The sequence below is a fragment of the Anticarsia gemmatalis genome, chromosome 1, assembly GCF_050436995.1.
Source record: "Anticarsia gemmatalis isolate Benzon Research Colony breed Stoneville strain chromosome 1, ilAntGemm2 primary, whole genome shotgun sequence".
Classification (NCBI taxonomy): Eukaryota; Metazoa; Arthropoda; class Insecta; order Lepidoptera; family Erebidae; genus Anticarsia; species Anticarsia gemmatalis.
Window position 1 is genome coordinate 9,892,149 of NC_134745.1, and position 20,273 is coordinate 9,912,421.

A 20,273-nucleotide genomic window follows, 5' to 3' on the forward strand; every position below is an offset into this window, starting at 1 on the left:
GAAAATAGATAGTTTATAACCTATAGTTGATAAACAAAAAGTAAATACCCCGAGAAATCTATAAACGCGGACGATGGCGCGAATAAATTCTAGTAAAATAAATATTTAATTGAGATCATAATTTTCATACACAATACTTAATTATCAGTCCACATTTCACTCTGGTTCTTTCATATTATTAAGTAGTGAATGTCTGTGAATCTATAAGAATTAAATTAACTTAATTTCTCTATCGCGTATTTTTTATTACTGTGATGATGATGTAATGTAAGTGTGTGATAAAATACATAATTGCGAGAGAAGCCGCGGGGTTTCCATAATTATATGTTTAAAGCGATGCAGCAATATTAATGATGCAAATAATCCTTTAGTTTCGTAGCATTTCATTCATTATTGAGACTCCGGTATTTCATCGTAATATACGATTCGTATTACTTGGAAACGGCAATCTCTTTTGCAGTTTATAAAAACATATTACCTTCTGAATACTCTGCAGAAATCAAAAGCATTTGCTGCCTTTTTAATCGCGAAATAATTATTTGTAACCAGTAAATAGTGGGCGTAAAATGAACTACAAATACTACAGCCGAAGCCACTTAGGATAACGTTGTCGAAATTGTAACAATCATTGAGATTGTCTTAAAAAAATATCACGCCAGTAGCCAGGTTAAAGTTTTTTTACAATACTCCATTACTGTACCGTGATTCTCTACCACTATCGACTACCAACTACCGGCTAGCTAGCAAAAATAATTGTATGACAATCGGTTCAGCGCCTCAAGCGGGCGTCGTAGAAACAATTTTTGCAGTTCATTTTAAATGTCAAACTCTGAATACACAAAAGCACCGACTGTGCACAATCGCGATACAGAGGTCTAAACATAGACTTGTTTACAAAAAATGGCATGGTAACATTCCTAGAACTCCATGACGTAGGTACATTTTCGCTCCAGCCGTAAGTCCACCGTGGTTTCACAGGTCGACGTAGAGAAATGAGTGTCATCCTTTATACCGCGACCGAACGATTACACGTATCGGTAGCAAAGTGTCGCTGCTAGTGAAACTCCATAATTGTAGGCTTAATGACCCTCGGGGCTCGTGATAATACCGACACGAAAGGTGTTATGTTAATAGTCATTATGGTTTTACACTTTGTTTTAATGGCTAACGATACGCTACGTTTATGAGAACAATTTTATACCAGTACGAGTAGTGGGAAAGAAATTGTATGTGTGACGTTAATCACCATAATTTTGTAGTGTAAAAGGACTAATTTCAGTCAAGTAACTACAAAAGGGATCGGTAAAAAAAGCAAAAGAAGAAAAAGTAATGTTAAACTAACACGCTTTGTATGGAAGCAATACTATAGTAAAAGCTATTGCGCTACAGTTTGCACTCTTAAACGACTACTTTGTTCAATGAATGACAGACTTAGCAACATTGTGATTCAATGGCCTTTTGCAATCGTAAATCCGCTGGTAAAGAGCATGGATAAAGGATGCTTCTCATCTTAAAGCTTCGATAGGAATCAATGAGATGCGCTTTAAAATAAAATATTTGGAACGAAATTCCACGTTAGAATTTTCACTTTAAATTCATAATATATTTACGTACTCAACGACACAAATATTCAATGTAGAATGTAAATGTGCGAGAAATAATATAGTTGAAGACAATATCCAACTTCGTTATTCTAGTAGTTCCAAATTTGCCAGTTAGACAATAGTACTTGGCATCATTTCACCATCGTCTATATGGCAATGGAGCTAGTAAAATTTGAATATAAAACACCTCTGTCTAATCATTATTTTATCAACATTACACAAAGTTCAACCTCGAAAATAAACATAGAATATTATTACTATAGCCACATTACTTCCAATATTTTAGTATAACGATATATTATTACACATAATACGTCTATTTGTTACATTCGTGATTCTACGATCTACTTTCCATAAAACGGTCGCTGTTATATCGATACGCATTTTTATATGAGACTGATGAATCTGTATTATAACGACAATGGTTGTCACGTTAAGCAGTTCTTTTGGAAGAATTTTATCAACCCGTATGAAATCCACTCGTTTTGAAAAGCGGGGAACAATCGTTTGAGTAAATAAAAGGATCGCCATCCGTATCTCCCTTCCACCCGCGTGGTTCCGCGCCTCTAGAATGTATGGTAGATCGATGAATACTTTATACTGTGTGTGAAATATATAGATCAGTGAACCAGTGTCGCTCCCGATTATTTGTTTGAAATAAATGAAAGTGATAGAAATGATTCAGTCACTGTGTTACTGAGATTCGAGGTTTTGTGGGCGCAAATACTAAAAAATTGTGTGAATTGTTTTAAAATTATATTGATATCAAATCTCTACCAAATGTTTGTCCTTCTTTTTATGTTCCAAACGCGTTTATTAAAGGAGCTTTAGTAACGAGATAATGATGTTATTTAGTTACCTAATCTCTATCCGATTAATTGCAATACTATATTCAAATTGAAATAAAATAAATTTAATACCAATTAGTTATCACAAAATACACTACCATTCTCATTGTTTTCCATTGCCTGAGTTTCTTCAGCATAGCAACAAAGTAATGGTCCCTCATACAGACCAAAGTAAATTGCGTAACCAAACACGCATGCCTTCGTAGAACAGTTCCGAGAACGTTCAGATATTATTATGAGTCTTATCTTATTCTACATCACAATAACCTACCAAAATGTGAGAATCGTGGAAATCTAAATATATCGAAGATAAACCTTTTGTGATCATTATTGTATAAATATCTGGGAGTTAGTAGGCTAACTAATTTTATTTTACTTTTAATAAAATACTCCAAAACGATGCTGACTATTACAAATAATCCACGCTACATAATACGACTTTAAATAGAGCCTAGATTAAATTACATTTTACTGAATGAGTGAGCTGAACTCAGACCTTATCTAATTACTAAATCTAATCACCTCGTAGTTTTACCAAAATGTAATATTTCATTAATCTCCACAAATTATGTTGTCCTCAGTAAATTACTTTAGTCAAGAGCTTTATAATATTCTTCTAAAACTTAGATTGATGAGTGAACAATTTATAATTTTTTTTTTGTTCAATGAGTTTTTTTGATAACTTGTTTAAAAGTTATTTTATTTCATTTGCTAGTTTTTAATTGATTTAACTTTTGATCAAAGACAAAATCAGTACCTCGATTCTGTACACTCGATACTAACGTCACGCTATCGAATACCATACATTACTATCGAGCTACTCGTTAGGAAACCGGCAGCAATCCGGCAGAGAATCACGACCTATCGAGTATCGAAAACTTGACATTTAAAGTGAGAAAAAGATTCGTTCTGAAAATTTGTTCTTTAAATAAAATTTTATGGGTAATAATTGTGTATAAACTAATTTTAAATATATTATATAGTGGATAAAAAATAATCATAAAAGGTATTATTCTCATAAATAATAATTATAGTCTACTTTAAACAGTATTAGTAAAAATAAATCAATAACATAAATATCATAATTAATGTTGTTCAACGAAACATTATCAACACAAAAAAAGAATCAGCGTCTTTTTTTTTCTACGTTGAAGCAGGCAAAGGAGACAATACCTTTTCATCCTCGTTGGCCTCGTCTTCCTAAAATTATCTAATAAAGAATATTTAAATAATTTATTAAAATTAAAAATGGAAAGAACATATTATTTCGAAATTCGAATTTCGAATTGCCCCTAAGTGCGCTCTGGCTAAAAAAAATAATTTATTTAATTTTATTCTATTTTAATGTTTGGTGGAAAATGGCGCCATTGACGAACATAGTTGTTGCGAAAATCCGCTAGGGGCGCTGATCAATTTTTCATACAAAATTTTTCGATAGCGAGTCGGTAGTCGATACTCGATAGTTGTACAGAATCGCGGTACAGCTCCATTTTTTATACGTTAGTTATGAACTTAATCATTTATTTTAATTATGTCATTCATTATCTTGTCCTTTTAATGCTATTGGTGTACTATTCACGTAACTTGCTTTAAACCGAGCAGATTGGTCTGGTACAGTCAAATTGAATTTTCGCCAAGAATTGTGAACTGTTCCGCACTCTGCCTGTTTACGTCAAGTACATTTTATGTTCAGGGCCCGCTACATTTTAAAACGACATTAAATTAGGAGTTTCAGACAAAACATAAACTTGATTAGCATGCGTAGCGTATAAGGCTTAGGGTTAATTGCCGTATCCAGGCTTCGCGTAATGTGATCTCAACCGACTTTAAGCCGGCCCACTTGACTCATTTCGTAATGACTCTCCTACATTCTCTTGTTACTACTTTCACACACAATTATACATACACTCACCCTTATTAAAATATATCTGTGTATATTGAAATGTATTTGCCGCTCAAACGATTCGTTTCCATGCTGACGGTTGGAAAATGCCAAGTATTTTAACATCGTCGATATTGCTCGGTGGATATTCACAAATTCTTGACGAAAGTATTTTTTTAAAAAAGATCTCAATTTATACCCAACTGGTATCCAAGATATCGGAGTTTATAGATGAAGCTCAAGCGTTTTATAAAATTTAATACTTGACAGGTACGACGTGAAATATATTTATTTTATTCACGAGACTTGGATTATTTTTAGATGATCCGTGCAAGACATGAAGTGCGCAAAAAAGAATATTTTTAGAAAAGTATTTAACCTTTAACTGCATCTCTCATTAATATAACTTAACCAATTTATAACATTTTATAGTAAAAAAATTAGGTAACTAGGAAATTATAAAGATGTAATATTTGCAGATTACTAGCCAAACTAGGACTTAGAAGTATTATATACTTTTCAAGAACTAATCTACTACAACTTCTTATCAATTCAGTTGACTCAACAATTTTACTTTAACCATATCTTTAAGTTTTCTTTTCTAAGTCTTTTTACTAGATAGTAAATAAAGTACTATTTTATCACAAGCTGTAAAACTAGAAATAACCAAGACTTCAAAAGTAAACCACAACTCAAATTGAAAAAGACAAAGAGCTCGTTTTGTTTCAATTGCAGCATTTTCCCGGGATGATAATGTGGATACACATTGATATATCTTTGTTTCACTAGCACTAGTTCTGCGATAAATCCCAAAGGAGTGCCAGGGGAGAGAAATAAAAGCGCTATCTTTCTGCAATACGTTTTCCAACATACTAATAGGTAGAATGTTCACACGCGAGCTGGGCCACTTTAGCTACCAGATTTAGCACAAACACACTCGCCATAAAGTTTGAAAGAAACACGTTGCGCTTTATGATCCCTTTCAAAACGGGATTTCTTATGATAGTGCTACAAATAGTGTGCAGTTATTTCCTACTAAACTTGGGCTATTTGCTTCTGAAGTGCATTTTGATGGGTTTTTAAGATTTATGCGTTAAGATTAAGACGTAATAAATATATTTATCTGCACAGACGTTACGAGTGGAACAGTAGCCATAAACTATACGGAGGTATATTCATTATACTCTTGCTATTTTGTATTGAAACTTCTTCTGAAAAATAGCTTTGTCTAACCAGTGAAATGAACCCAAGGCCTAGTTACTGACAGTCTCATTCACCACCACACAGACTACAGGAGCAATCAACTATCTCATTGTTTCTCAACTAGCTATCTTAAGATGTTATATAGAATATTGTTTCTCAGTCATTGTACGACGGATTACCTGACGCTACGGGCGGGGAGCTCGCCCTCTGCGTCGTTACTAGGCACCCTGTGCGCCGAGCGCACCGCCACACTTGAACATCCGGGGCCCAATCTACTGCTGGAATTTAAGTAAGTAAACATATGTTTCTTAAAATGGCTAACTTTATTAAATTTCTACCACGTTACGACCACGTTTATATGTAAGAAACAGAAAGAATAACTAAGCCACGTGCTATATGTTTTACGTTAGAAGAAGAGAAATATGGTGTAATTGAAGTGCTCCATTGGTTTGCACTCATATTTGCGCTGAACATGCTAGTGTTCAGTATTAGAGCACTTAACTATTATATTAGATTGATCCATTAATTAGCACTGTCCGTCTAATATGAAGTGTTTGTATGATCGAAAAAGCATAAAGATCGGTATAATCAAACAAATATCAGTGCTAATGTGTAACATTAATTTTCATGTATTCCATCGTCATGATAATTGACATACATTGAAATGATCAAAGAACACGAACTTGGCCATCATTAAACTTAATTCGAGCTATGACGTCAGAATTAACCATTAACCAAGTCATATTTGCAATAAATGTGTTATGATTCACACGTAAGTGTGTGGTGAATTGCTAACGTGATGATACTTTACAGTTCCGGGCCATTAGTACCGCCGTACGACTATAACGGATTTATAGCGAAGCTCGAGTTTATTGAGAGAATTGAGAGCAGTGGTTCGCCACCCACTGTGGTTCCTGCCTCGCCGCCATTAGCCGCGTTAACACATCATATGCAGCACGGTAATTATACCTATTTGTACAACTAGTTACTACACAGTTGCAACTACCACTTGTTTGAATTTATATTTTCTCTTTTTCGGTTACGTGGGAAACCTTTTGCCAGAATGGTTAAAAGTAGTTAAAGTCGTCTGAGTTCCTTCTTTCCGATTTGATGTACAGCTTCTAGTTATTGTCTAAGTCGGATTCGACTAGACCCATCTTCTAACGTGTCGAAGATAATGAGATCAAATAGTCTAAAGAGCACCCATATGTCAACTAGTCGGGTTAAACGCTCCATTAGTTTCGAATTGCTGCTTGTTGCTAATATCTTTTTACATCTTAGTTTCTCACTGGCTATTGTAGTCAGTTCTTGAAACTTCATATTATACGTCTATATTTTGCTCAAGTAAGAACTATTTATTGCTGTTTTTCCAGGAAAATTACTATTCATGGAATCATACTATTGTAAAGTATTACTATCATGTTCGTAATATTATTATTCGAGTTTCACAACTTAGCTGCATAAATGAAAGTAAAATAGGTTTTGCTAACCAGAACCACTAGGTTTTTACAGTACCTAACAACTGACATCAGCAAAAACGCCAGTATTTCGTGAATTATAAAGCACACCCCGTTTTTGAGGTTTTAAAATTTTTCAGACGTCTACCACCCAGAAAAAATACAAAAAATCAAAGAGTATTCACGGAGCGCCTTCCGGCGTTGGCAGCGTTAAAAATGTGACAATGTGCGACCTCAGTTAATTTTCTAGCGTCGCTAAGACAAGAAAATGATGGAAAATTCTCTGCTCTAAAAATATTTTTATTACTTGCTAACTACTCGTACTACCTAACGCAATTTATAATAGAATTTGTAAGTTTTATTGACATCAAGAACTAAAGATTGGATGGTTCGGAGTTCGGATGAAGCGATTGTAAACAAAAAAGCCAACGTGCAAAACTGAACATTTTCCCACATACCTTTTATTTTAGTTTTTCAAACTTGTGGAAGTTGGAAAGCTGTTCGGTGTTTTCTTTCGCTTCCAAATTAACGCTGAAGCTTGAACTTCTGAATTAATTAAGTTTTTCAAAATTCCAAGCAACGCTGAACACTTTAGTTGAATATTCCTAACGCGGCTAACATTATTGAAAAATGCAAAGTGTGTTTACCGCAGAACGGATAAACCCACACAAGCCTCGGTTTAAAGAATACATGTATACTGACAAGTTGTCCATACCCCACGATAATCCTTTCCTATTTATTGAACCTGAGCTGGAAAAGGTTTCCCTGTAAGATAAACTTTATATTGTTTCCTTAGCCTCTGATAAAGTATAGAGAACAATAAAAATAAACCATGTTGTTTACAAGTGGAAACACATCCTCAAATATGTTATTTTTGTAGCGGATAGGATACCAGTAGATAGTAACGGGATGACAAATGAAGTGTCCAGTGGGAATGGCGCGAGGGTGGGGTGCGGCGCCACTGTGCGGGGCTTCGGCGCGGGGGGCGCGCGCTCCGGCCACTTCGACTCGAGAGCCACCTCGTGGCGCGCCCAGTGTGTCATACACCTAGTGGGCGCACCCACAGACGTCGTCCAAGTCTCACTATTTAATTATAATTTAAGGTAAGTCTGGAGTTCAGTAAACAAGTCCTATTAGTTCCACGCACACTCCAAAAGAAAGTACGACAGGAACTGATATGAGGAACATGATTATCAATGCGTTCGACAATTTTCCATAACTCTTGCCGCTTGCACACCACTTGAACGAAATCCAATTTTGCAGAGACTTGTATTGCAGTTTCTGTCAGTACCGCCTCTGAGTTTATAATTTGGCACACGCAACGCTTTGGCTTAGTTCCTGTGAAAAATAAACACATTGAGAATGTGCGTGAATTGTGAAACACCTAATCAAGCTTATGGGCTTTTTATATTTATGGGAAATTAAGTCGGCATTCACACCCTGTTTATGTATACTACCTTCATAACAGTTAGGGCGAGTCCTAATGTAGTCGTATCATCCCCTTATCAGTTTAATAGAGCGGAAGGAATTTGAATGAGTTTAGATTACAATCCATATATTAAGTAAACAGACCAGCATTTAGTTAATCACTCCACCCGTAATATAGTCGGGGAATGATAACATTATATGCACAATGTACATAAATACACTCGCTCTTGTACGCGAATCCCTTACACTAACCTACATTTATAAATAATACATGTAGCAACAGTATTTTCTCCGCTTCACCGGTTCGAATCTTATTTCCGTGGCGATAGCCTAGCTCCCAACGCCAATTTATGTCATAGAATACATATATGAACAGGGAGTATTTTGCTTGAAGACTAGTAAATGTCGCGATGTTTGCACAACATTTTAAATTTAAATCCTGTATGAATCACTTCAAAATAGCTAACATTTTTTCACGTCTGTTTGATATGAGCAATGAAGTCGTGGTTTTCTTTTCTAAAGCATTTCAAACAATGTTCTCAAGAAACCCTAACCCTCAAATATTTATTTTCTGTCGCTGCATTGTGTCGTGTTAGTACATTTAGAAACTCAAGCTTTATGACGAATCTGACTTCACTTTCTTTAATGTGTTGCTTAAATCAATCAACTAGAGTACTTATTATGCTTTATCCAGGTTACAAAGCTGTCGATCTCATATTGAGATCTTAGAGGGTCTTCACGAATTCGGTGGGAGAGGAGAGAGAGACAGGTCTGAGCGTGGGGACCGTGCCCTGCTTAGGGTATGTGGACCGGCAGTGAGGGAGGCCAGGGATCCTTCCGGCCGGTTCCTGATACGTCAAGCCGTGACGTCTAAAGGTGCTAACTTGACTATCCTGGTAAGAAGAGCGAGCTCGCAAACTCCAGACGAAGAGGAGTTTGTGGACGGGGCTTTCGCTTTCCACGATGGTGAGTACGAATATATAACTAAAGTCGATATCGCATTTAGTAATCTTGTAACAAAAGTGATTTTTAGCTGCGTCAGTGTTTTAGGTACCCACTTTTACTGCATAAAATAATTTGGTATACTCCTAGCGGTATATCTTTAAGTGATGGTGACCCATCTAAACATTGACTGCTATAACAATACTCTGGTAGATAGGAGCCTCGTTGACCGTGGACCCCTCAATAAACAACGCTTAATGTAACCACAGCATAACGCATTCACTAGAAATATCAAGGAAAACCGACAGAAAAATATATTTTTGCTTCACAACAAGACATAAACAATGATATTTGATGAGTGAAACAGAAAAGGAATAGATGAAATTATTCACGGAGACTAAATTCTACTGGTGCTTACGTTCGTAATGTGAATGTTTATGTGCAAGCCTCTTTGTATGTGTGTGATATACAATGATTGGTGAGTGGAAAAATAAAAGACGTATGGGAAATAATCTCGCCACATTATTTGTGTTTGTATGAATAAAACAGCGGTGTAATTTGATGTTTCCTGTTGTGGGTTGCTTCAAGAGCTTTATGCCTCTGAAACAGTAGTGGTAATGGAACAAGTGATAAATGAATGTTATATCTCTTATGTTTATTCCTAGTGTTTTCTTTACATTATTTGTACTACAGCTAAGCTATAACTCTGTTCAGATTGAGTCGCGAAAACTGACATATTATTTTCATAAATTTCTTTAGCTTTGTTCTTCAACAAGTTACGTAGAGAAATTGGAACTGTTATATAAGTGACGAGATGAGAAAACATGCTGTAACGTACTCTTTATTTCATCCATCTTACGATTGTCTTCTTCTAAAATGATTTATGAGCATATAGAGTTTTCTAATCGTCTTCTTCTTCTTAGAACAACACGAAGGCACAGCGTCTCCCGACGCGACATGCGCGGCGACGCACTACGGCCTCGCGTCGCCTGCGCATGGGGGCGTGGCAGCTCCATCACACCACCACATATTCTGGAACATCGAAGAACGATTGCTTTGTACGCATCGCTTCATACCTGCTTCAAATCAGAGCGTTACAATTGAGGTAAGGAACTTTAGGTTAGTGAATTACAAAAGTCACAGAAACATTCTATACAAATCTGTCGTAGCTATTTCTGAAAGAAGCTACGCCGTACACGTAGCTGTCTACGAGGTTTGCTACGATGCTACGAAATTTGCTACGGCATTTCATGTAATGGACGCGTCAAAATATTGTTTTCATAGTATATTGCTGGAAATGTATAGTATAATGTACTGTACAGTTTTTCTTTTTACGTTTCAAACGTCAACAAACACAAACAAAAGCTTAAGGAACAGTCCTGATATAATTATGTATGTGCGCATTTGTTTCATTAGATCCAACGTCTGGAGCGCATGTGGAGTGCGGAGCCGACGGGCACGGTGGTGGGTGCGGGGGGTTGTCGCACGGCGTGCGGGGACGCGGGCTGTGAGTGTCGCTCCAACACGCCGCTGTACTATCACGACCACGTGGCTCTCGTCGCCGGCGATGGTACACATCTCTCCTGCCTCTGTGGAGACTTTCAGGTGAGAATGCTTTTTGTTTCTGTGTTTTTTTTGTAACTTCTGGAAGCGTGTTTGGATATTGTTTGGTATTTTCTGCAAGTTACGCATAATAGGTTATTATGAACTTTTGTGCCTAACGTGAGTTTATTAAGCCATTACGTAAGTCTATAGTGACAACATATTATACCGAGTAAGTAACTCATCATGCCTTAATATACTAGCAAACTTATAAAGTAAAGTCAGTAAAATTGGTATCCCATATACCTACCAATTTTTCAGTGAAACCACTCGAAAAATGAATGAAAATATCCGATACCTGCTCCACATTGAATACAAGATGAGGTAATTTTAAAACAAGAACTTATAACTTTATGACGCACCGGTCCCTTATTTGCAATTCAAAAAATAACAGTGCTCGACGTGACACTCATTGGAATTGACGTTCATTACGGCTATCTGAGCGAATGAAATATTCGGAAACCATCGACAAGAAAATTGACGTTAATTGCTTGAAATATTAAGGGAAACATCGAGGGTAATCGACGGGAAAAATCACAGGTCCGGCACAATACGATGTTACACAGTTTTGTATATAAACTGTTACGTACTTCCGTGACGTGCTCGTGTAGCCTGTACTTTGTACATTTCAATTTCACCTAGAATAAACACGGGTCTTCGGCAAACAGGAACCGAAATGCGTGATCTAATTATTACTCTCTCTGAATATACGACAACAAATAAATTAATCGTGTTACTGAGGCCTTATGCTAACACGGGCGGAGGACGCGGCAACCCTTCCGCAGCGACGACGCGCCGGCCTGCGGTGCGATCCGCATAATTAAGTAAGAGGGTTACTATTAAGTATGTAACAGCAATAAAGCGCGGAACGACCACCCGAGCGTATAGGGACTCCTACATAAAAGCAAATATGCCGCTTAATAATTTACTTACCATGTTTAATACTACTTCATACAAATTAACTTTCTTTTGAAACGACCAAACTAGTTTAATTTTTATTTTAATTTGGGCCCTCTGAAAATTATTTCCATAAATGAGGCGACTTAGTTTTTATTAACATTGTATTTACTTTATACCTAAAATAGACCTGGGGTATTTGGTTTCGTTCAGATTTTTGTAACAATACTCGATTTATTGAATAATAAATAATTCAGGTCGCATTCCGTAGTACTATGGAAGAGCAAGGTGGTTTTGCTTCCGGTGTATTTATGTTCAATTTATATTGATGTGTTTACATTGACGGGAAGTGAGTAGCAACCAACAGAGATATGATACAGTGCTTTGTTATCTTACATCGCAGAACGCGCGCGTAATTTAATTATTAACAGTGCTTTACCCCCGTCAGGGCTTGACGCCGTCCGCGCCAAATTGTTACGAGGCCGCGTTGTTGGAAAATGGACTTTTGGCAATATCTAAAACGGGCTTCAGTTCGGCGGTCCATGTCCCGGTACTCATAAAACATGGTCTAACTGGCGGCATGTCATCCGTCCGCCCCTGTTATTAGTGGTCGACCGACGACGCACCTCGGGGCGACAGCTCCCGAGTCTCGCCCCTGAAAATTCAATTACTTAGTAGCGGACTGCGTATGCCTATTGCGTAGACCGTTGACCGCTGAATGTGTCAATACGCTGTGCACGTACCGACGTTTATGATGAAGCCGTGTATCGGATACATGTTTTTATGCCCTGGCGCGGAATCTAAACAAATATTAACTTTTTGCCGACTACGAGTAAATATTAAAGCTTGCTCTTTGAAATAACGTGTCTAGTAACGTATTCAATTTGAAACATTTTTATGTTCATTACGTTATATATTTACTTTCTGAAATATAAACTGGCAGTACAAAAGCCACTACTCAACTAATCTAAATTCCCAACCAAACAAATAAAGAATGCTGCTAATGGGTGCTAAAACAATATTATTTTTTCCCTTTTCCGCTTATTCAAAATTATGATTGTGAAAAACGCACAACAACCTTTTTTATAATTTATATTTTGTTGACAGGCGGCCTGGTTACCGGTGGTGGTGCGAAGTTGGACGAGTGTTCGGTTAGAGTACTCTGTGGCTCATTACACGTACGCGAGCCGCGGTTTTGATTACGCGGCCGCATACAGTTTCAACGATGACGCCATGTGCGGACAACGAACGTATACGACTCATTCAGGTAAGCGTTTTATTCACTCCGCTCGCGTTCTACTGTAAACAACAGGATTTACATTACATAAAACGAAATCAAGGATAATTCGAAGAGGAGATCTCAGCGGATATAATCGGCAATTTATCCCCAATGAACTCTGTAGACCCCCAATCACATAAAGCGAAAAAACAAACAGTTGTATTTGACATTCGACGCGCGTCTCAGACGTTTGGAAAAACGCGTCGGGTATTGTTCTCAGCGGAGCGGCGCGGCGGGGCGCGTCCGACCAAATTACGTGGCACGACCCAGTTTCACACCGCCTAGGGTAACACTGAATCGAAAAAAACCTTGAACAACATCGTAAAGTTCCAATTACAACGTCGCTATTGCGGCGAGTCGTCGTGCCTGTCTTAACGTCGCATTATTGCCCACGTAGGTAGATGTCTCGGTATCGCCTTTTAAATTTATTATTTCCTACTGAAAGACTTCATTTTGTTTTTTCTCTGTGCAGGTGAAATATCGTCGAGAAACGTGTCGGTTACGGGCAGTCTGAATGAGTTTTTCTATCAACAATGCACTTGGGTATTAGACTCGAACGTCGAGCGGCAGTTGTTCATTGACATCACGTCTGAGCAGGTAAGCCGCGATAAAAGCTTGAGAAGGTTTTTCCTTATTTTACTTTACTCATCTCTTGACTTTATTTATTCTCTGGGAGTTTTCAGTGTCGGAAAACATTTTACTTAGTAGAAAATTATGTTGAAGAAAGTGAAAATATGTTGTACTGAGGTACTGAGGTAAAACTAAACCTGCTTTTTTTATTTAATTTAATACAGGTTTAGAGCTTTTATTTTAATTAAGTAGAAGTATTATAAAAAAAACATTCTTAAAAATTACTCTTTAATAACCTAAATAAATCACGAGCCTAGCTATAAGTTTCATTCAAGCATTTCAATCCGACATTTCGGACATGAGGTAGCTGAATCATTCAACAGATTGCCTCATCCTCGTTCAAGTCACCATCATTATTATTTCGATTAAGGTGGACATTCCATGAAAGTATTTCCATAGGATAAGTCGTGCGGCTCTTGGAACATCACTCTGCACGAGTGGTCGGGCCCCGGAGCCAACGACGCGGGCCTGGCGGGGGCGGCGGGCGAACTATTATACACCTTCTGTGCACGACATAAGAATCATACTTACACGCTGCCCTGGCGACTCAACACAGTCGTTATTAGGTATGTATAAATTATACGCTAAGATATCCTGCCTGTGTAGGCTTCAAGAGCTAAGCTTGTACGCCGAGATACTGTAATACGCCGAGACAGGTATTGCAATGTATAAATATGATATGCACAAATATACTTAATCTGTAAATACTGAGGTATTTTCGGTAAAACAACCCCTATTCTACCGTCTAGGTTACTGAATATAAGTTAAAACTTATGTTAGGAAACCTAGAATACTGAATAGAGATGCAAACAAAGATGCGATGGAACGATAACACATTTGTAAACAAAAACATATACTGAAAATAGCTACAGTAAATTGTAAGACATCGCACAATACGGTTCGATGTAGTGAACTAGCTCACCTGGTCTAGTTTAATTCACTTGCCTCGTGGCCCAATACGGTCGTCATTACGTATGTATGAATTCCGGACATTATCGAGATGACGAGATCGATTGGCCAACTAATTGAAATAGTATCCTAAATTGAGAATTGCTTTATCTACGACAAAATGTATGAGGATTAGATTGTTAACTCGACACATAATGTTTTTGTTCAATGACACATGTATACACGTATTATGTATACATCTAGTTCGCTCAAAAAATCTTTCGCGAGCTTTTAGCACGGTCTAAACAATTTCCAAAAGAAAGAAAAACGCTACGATAAATTATTTATGAATGGCCCTCGGCTTTAATACACCAACCGACGTGCCAAATACGTAAGAGCGCATGCTTTTATTTAGCTACTTTCTCGGTACAAAGATCTTTTTTCTTTGTGCATATTAGAGGAAGCCGTAAGAGGGTACGTGGCGTGTTTCCGAAATGACATTTTCACTCGTAAATCCTGAATAACGATGTGTGAAAACATACCTTTGTCGATGAATCGAGAGGTCGACGCGAAACGTCCTTTTCGGCGGACACAGGTGGGACACTAAATGAAGTTTTTAGGTGTTCCCGCTGCAGCTTTTCGCGTTAGATGGTTTAGTTTTTAACCACACTTTTTTTCAATAAAACGAATGCACTTTGGCTTTATGTATTGGCCAATAGTGCTATTGAAAACCAACACGCGTAACTTCTATACGATAGTGGTACTGGCTGTTATTAAATGGAATCAAACAATAGGTACGCACTAAGGTTAATGGCTTTCTTTGTTCGCCATTGTATTTTCAAACCGAAAAAACCCGGCTAGCTCGAAGTGAACTACTCAGCGAATGAATTATAAAGCGTATCAGAAAATACACTCGTAGAATACGAAGTTATTAACTAACTTAAATTTATTAATTAATTAGGAGAAATTGAATGGAGCCATCCACTGAGTTAACTGAAAGAATTAAATTGTAGAACTGTACATTACTAAGTAACTTTATCACACAGAGCTTTCATTTTAGTATTCAAGATTTAAATGTGTGTAAATGAAAAGTCTCTGCTTTATATAGCTCAACGCTCTAATTGCTTTTCTGGACGACTTTTCATTTTTATCGTTGTAGACTATTGTTTGAACTGCACAACTTGCAAAACTCATCTACCTCAATAGTGGCTAGAAGTATATTCGCACCGGTAGTAGAAAGTCGATCACTAGTCCAATTCCATAACCGTTACACGGGTTACACCGAGGTATACGTTTTTTAGATTTCCATTTCATATCAATTCAATCCAATTTTGCACAGACATCGACCCATATATAATATATCAGACTCGTAGATTCAAATCTCCGTGGCGCAGTAGTTAAGGCGGTCGCCATGCCACTACCATTGCGTCACGAGGTCATGGGTTCGAATCCCACAAGGAACAATTATTTGTGCGATCCACAAATAGTTGTTTTGGGTCTGGTTGTACTTTGTAATCGTTGTTTGCATCTTTGTAAAAGTCCCCGCGACACAAGAGCAATTCTTAATGCGGGCTTATCAAAAAATAAAGAAACAGTGTCTTATATTCTTCTTTTTCTATAGGTTAGTAGCACTATCAAGGCAACAGCCGCTGTATACGATACGGTGGCGATCGCAAGTGGTTCGAGCGAACAATCGCTTGGGTCCACCGACGCCCGCGCCGGCGGCGTCTGCTGCGGCCACCACAATCACGACGACGCAAATACTTTTATACTGTGTATTCTGGATACCAGTGTTAAGACTTTGAAACGAAATGTAGTGGGTGTAAAACTCTATTATATGGGAAAAAATTACAGTAAAATATATTAGTTTTAATGTTTATCAGTCAGATATCATCGAAAAACTAAATTTCCTGCAATAATCTTGCCATATAATTATTTTTATAAAATGACAGCAACGAACTCTTTTTTTTTGTTTTAATGACATTTCAAAACTTAGCCGTTTTTTGTGTAGTTTTTCCCCATTTAAGTGAGTTTTAGTAGTTAAGAAAGGTTGCTTGGTATGTTATTTGGTGCAATGAAAAGTGTAACAGTGGTAAGACTTTGAAGCTGATTGTAACAAAAGTGTTAGAAATAAAGAAAAGCTTGGTTTTTTGACGAAACGAGAGAGTCACGGTGTTCTTGTAAGTATTAGGTGCTACACAACAAGATGTTTAATAAATACCTGAAAGTGTGAATCATAGATGAATAGAATGCAAATTTGAAAAGGACACTTCTTGAATAAGAGAGACATGAGACATATGCCCTTTTCAAAATTGCGTGTTTGATTTTGTTTGTCATAAATGTAACGCACATTAATTTTATAGATAATGATATGTATTTCAATTAAAAAACTTAATAGAAAATGTTGAATCAATATTATTAGTTCTGTTTTAAAATCATAGTTCACATTATAAATTCAGTTTTACAATACCTTATTTAAAACTGTCAATTTCATTGATTTATTCTCGATCATAAATCAAAGTACAGGGAAAAGTGGCGAAGTGTGCTTCGTGAAAACAAGCACATATATCAAACGGTATGCCGAAAGTATTCTAACCCTAACCAGCGAGTGTTCACGGGCTATTTATTATTTCACTCTTCTAGTTACAATTGTACAGTATACCAAAGACTTTGTATGGAATACGAGTGAATGTATGTACATATTGAATATAAAAAAAGCTTAAACGAATCTTCATAGAATAGCATAGATTAAAACACCTCCAAAGACTTTTTGGATAAGTAGGAAAAAATAATATCGCTTCAAAAATTCTGCTGTAATTTTATTTCAACGCTCTCTGAACATTTGTTTCTTTGTTTTCGTATTTAATAAGGTAGCGTTAATGTTTATATAAATGGCTGTTTATTAAGTAACTGTCTTACTGTCAATTATAAATCCGTAGAAACTAACATTTGAAGTTGTTTTTCTCTCAATTTTTCGCTGTTTATTGCTTGTATGTAATCATAATGTACTTCTATTGTAATTGCATTTATTTCACCGTTCAAATATCGTGATCACTTCAGATTATATCGGCGGCTTCAATATAAACTGTATTTTCCAAAATCAATAAAAAATATGAGACTAAAAAATATTCAAAGCAACTGAATTTCGTATGAACTAAAGTTATTAAAGCACAAAAATATTTAAACTTCTATCACCAGCAATTCGAAAATATTACACAGTCAAATTTAATCATTCTATCGTGGATTTCAAAGCACTTCACAGGAATTGAATAAAAAAACACAAAAAATCTCACAGAAATATTTTATAGGTTTGTTAAAATAAAAATAATAAAATTGAAACTGAATAGCGGAATGTTTTGCGCACCGAGTTGTTTGGTTTTAGGTGTTGCAGTAAACGGACGCAGTACTGTGACGCAGCAGGCATTGAATGCAGTAAACATACACGTTTATCGGTTTTTCCAATATTTCTACAACTTTATATAAACAATCTCGTGAATACATCAAAAGCAAATCTCATCTTTGACAATTCTTGCGTCTAAAATAACACATTTTTGGTACAAAAGCCATTTTCTTTTAGGAGCGAATCAATATGAAATGAGCGTTCGTGTGTAAAACGTATTTGCAAATCGGTAACATTATCCTATACTTCATACGGTAGGATAATATTGGGTTGTTCTAGAATTTTTGTACGTACAACACGCTTACGTTCTGCCTAAGCGAGATAGGGAACAAATGTGTGTAGATTCGGTTTATCCATGTGTAGCGCATACGATCACGTACTCAACAAGTTGGCTGGCTATACGCCTGTCGGCTAAAACTTCTAACTCGTTACAGACGTGGAAAACGTAACGTTAAATATGGGAGTGTATTTTCAACCTACATTTTATGACTCTTTAAAAAAGACAACTTTAGATACGGTTTTATCACGTCTAGATAAGTATCGAATAGTATACTAGATGGAATTGTATCAGCTTTTTTTTACATTTGTTGTCAAATTATCTACCAGATTGGCCACCAGAATGTTATCGAACCCTGGAAAACTGGCTCTTACCGTCTCGAATTAGGTATATATGAGTTATAAAGTTAAATACACGTACTTGTAGTTTAACTGGCACAATTTTAACTGCATTAAATGCCTGCTACACGCGACGCGCATTCGTAACACATTGTCTTATATGAGCGGAAGAAAGTGACAAGTTACGTAATAACGCGACGTGGAGTGATGCATTGCTAAACTTCTTACGTTACAACGTTGTTATTATAGAAAAAAATAATAATTATCAAGAAAATTACGTCACACTTTGCAAAGCAAATGTGGTGATGCGTTACTTTAACATAATCTAAACAACTGAGTGTGTTTGAATATAGCCGAAAGTCGCTCCGAGAACGTCAAAAATAAAAAAGAAGTTTAGGAGAGGAATGCGTGTGATGGAAACGTAACAACGACGGCAACTAATTTTATTCATAATTTATGTTCTTTGCGAGTATATTCCGGGATACAAAGTTACTTGGCGCATGCCATACGTTGCGATATTACAGCTATGACATACGATAGTCATTCAACAAGCAACTGAGTTTCAACGACCAGAACAATACATCTATGAACCCATTCTTCATTTAAATACATAGATTATGATGGACGAAATCTGAAATCCTAGCTTTAATAGCTGTTTTAACTAAAGCAACTTTAGATTGCCAATGACTGGCTATCGGCAGCGGCTAAAATATCTTAAAATTTATCACATTTTCGCCCATATAAGACCTTGTCACCAAAACCATAAAATGTAACGCATAGTGATGTACACGATGATAAAGATGTATGGTATAACAGCTTTATTTTCTAATAGGTTGACATAGCTTTGCGTAAAGTTTAATTATTATCACTTATGTAATTAGATATAACTTAGTTTAGATGTAAATAGTTTGGATAACTTTGGTTTTATCAACGGAAAGAAGAATTGATAAAATCAATGTCATCTCCCTTAGTTTAAATGAAACGCTAACTTTAATAGGTAGATGATTCTATAAATAATGAATAATGTTTGTTACACTGAAATAGATAAAATGAATGCAATTCGTGTATTATTTATACTTACCCCTTGTTACCCCTTTAAAAGAAACAGACTTTAGATAAAAATAATCAATGGATGACTATAACTACTTGACGGTTTTCTTTAATGAATTCTATTTTCTACAGATATGAAACATTTGACCCATTGACAAATCAGATATGAAATCCTGATTAGCTACTCTAGTGGGTATCTTAGGAACTAGAGGTATACTTGCATTTTCATATTTCGATAGTTCCGACAGTGAAAAATCGCGCTTCAAATCTTTAAAATCAAAATTTCTACCGTTAATATTATGTAGAGGAAAAAATTGTTAGGTATTTCAAAGGCATGAACGAAATGCAGCCGCAGCAGGAGCCCCGTCACAACTCATTTATTTTCACAGGTTAGCACAGACTGTGACGTAACCATCAAAGAAAATTAATTAATCTTCTAGTAAAGACTATCCTCTATTCGTGCGGGACTCACATACTTTATTCTTTTCGTATTCAATATTATGAATACGAAAGTATATTTATATTTCTGCCCTTGTTTTAAGTCAAAA

At 36.4% G+C, this 20,273-nt stretch overlaps 1 protein-coding gene across 1 annotated transcript in view; it reads left to right on the forward strand.

Annotated features, from left to right (window-relative positions):
* Positions 1-19,728, forward strand: part of LOC142975391 (uncharacterized) — a 42,464-nt gene extending 22,736 nt beyond the window's left edge. Inside the window, exons 7-16 of the mRNA XM_076118203.1 lie at positions 5,698-5,826; positions 6,351-6,496; positions 7,875-8,097; positions 9,117-9,388; positions 10,288-10,469; positions 10,781-10,969; positions 12,971-13,130; positions 13,615-13,739; positions 14,172-14,338; positions 16,282-19,728. Of these exons, the coding sequence (XP_075974318.1) occupies positions 5,698-5,826; positions 6,351-6,496; positions 7,875-8,097; positions 9,117-9,388; positions 10,288-10,469; positions 10,781-10,969; positions 12,971-13,130; positions 13,615-13,739; positions 14,172-14,338; positions 16,282-16,465 (1,777 nt within the window). The 3' untranslated portion in view covers positions 16,466-19,728. The remainder of the gene's footprint in view (positions 1-5,697; positions 5,827-6,350; positions 6,497-7,874; positions 8,098-9,116; positions 9,389-10,287; positions 10,470-10,780; positions 10,970-12,970; positions 13,131-13,614; positions 13,740-14,171; positions 14,339-16,281) is intronic.
* Positions 19,729-20,273: the final 545 nt, after the last annotated feature.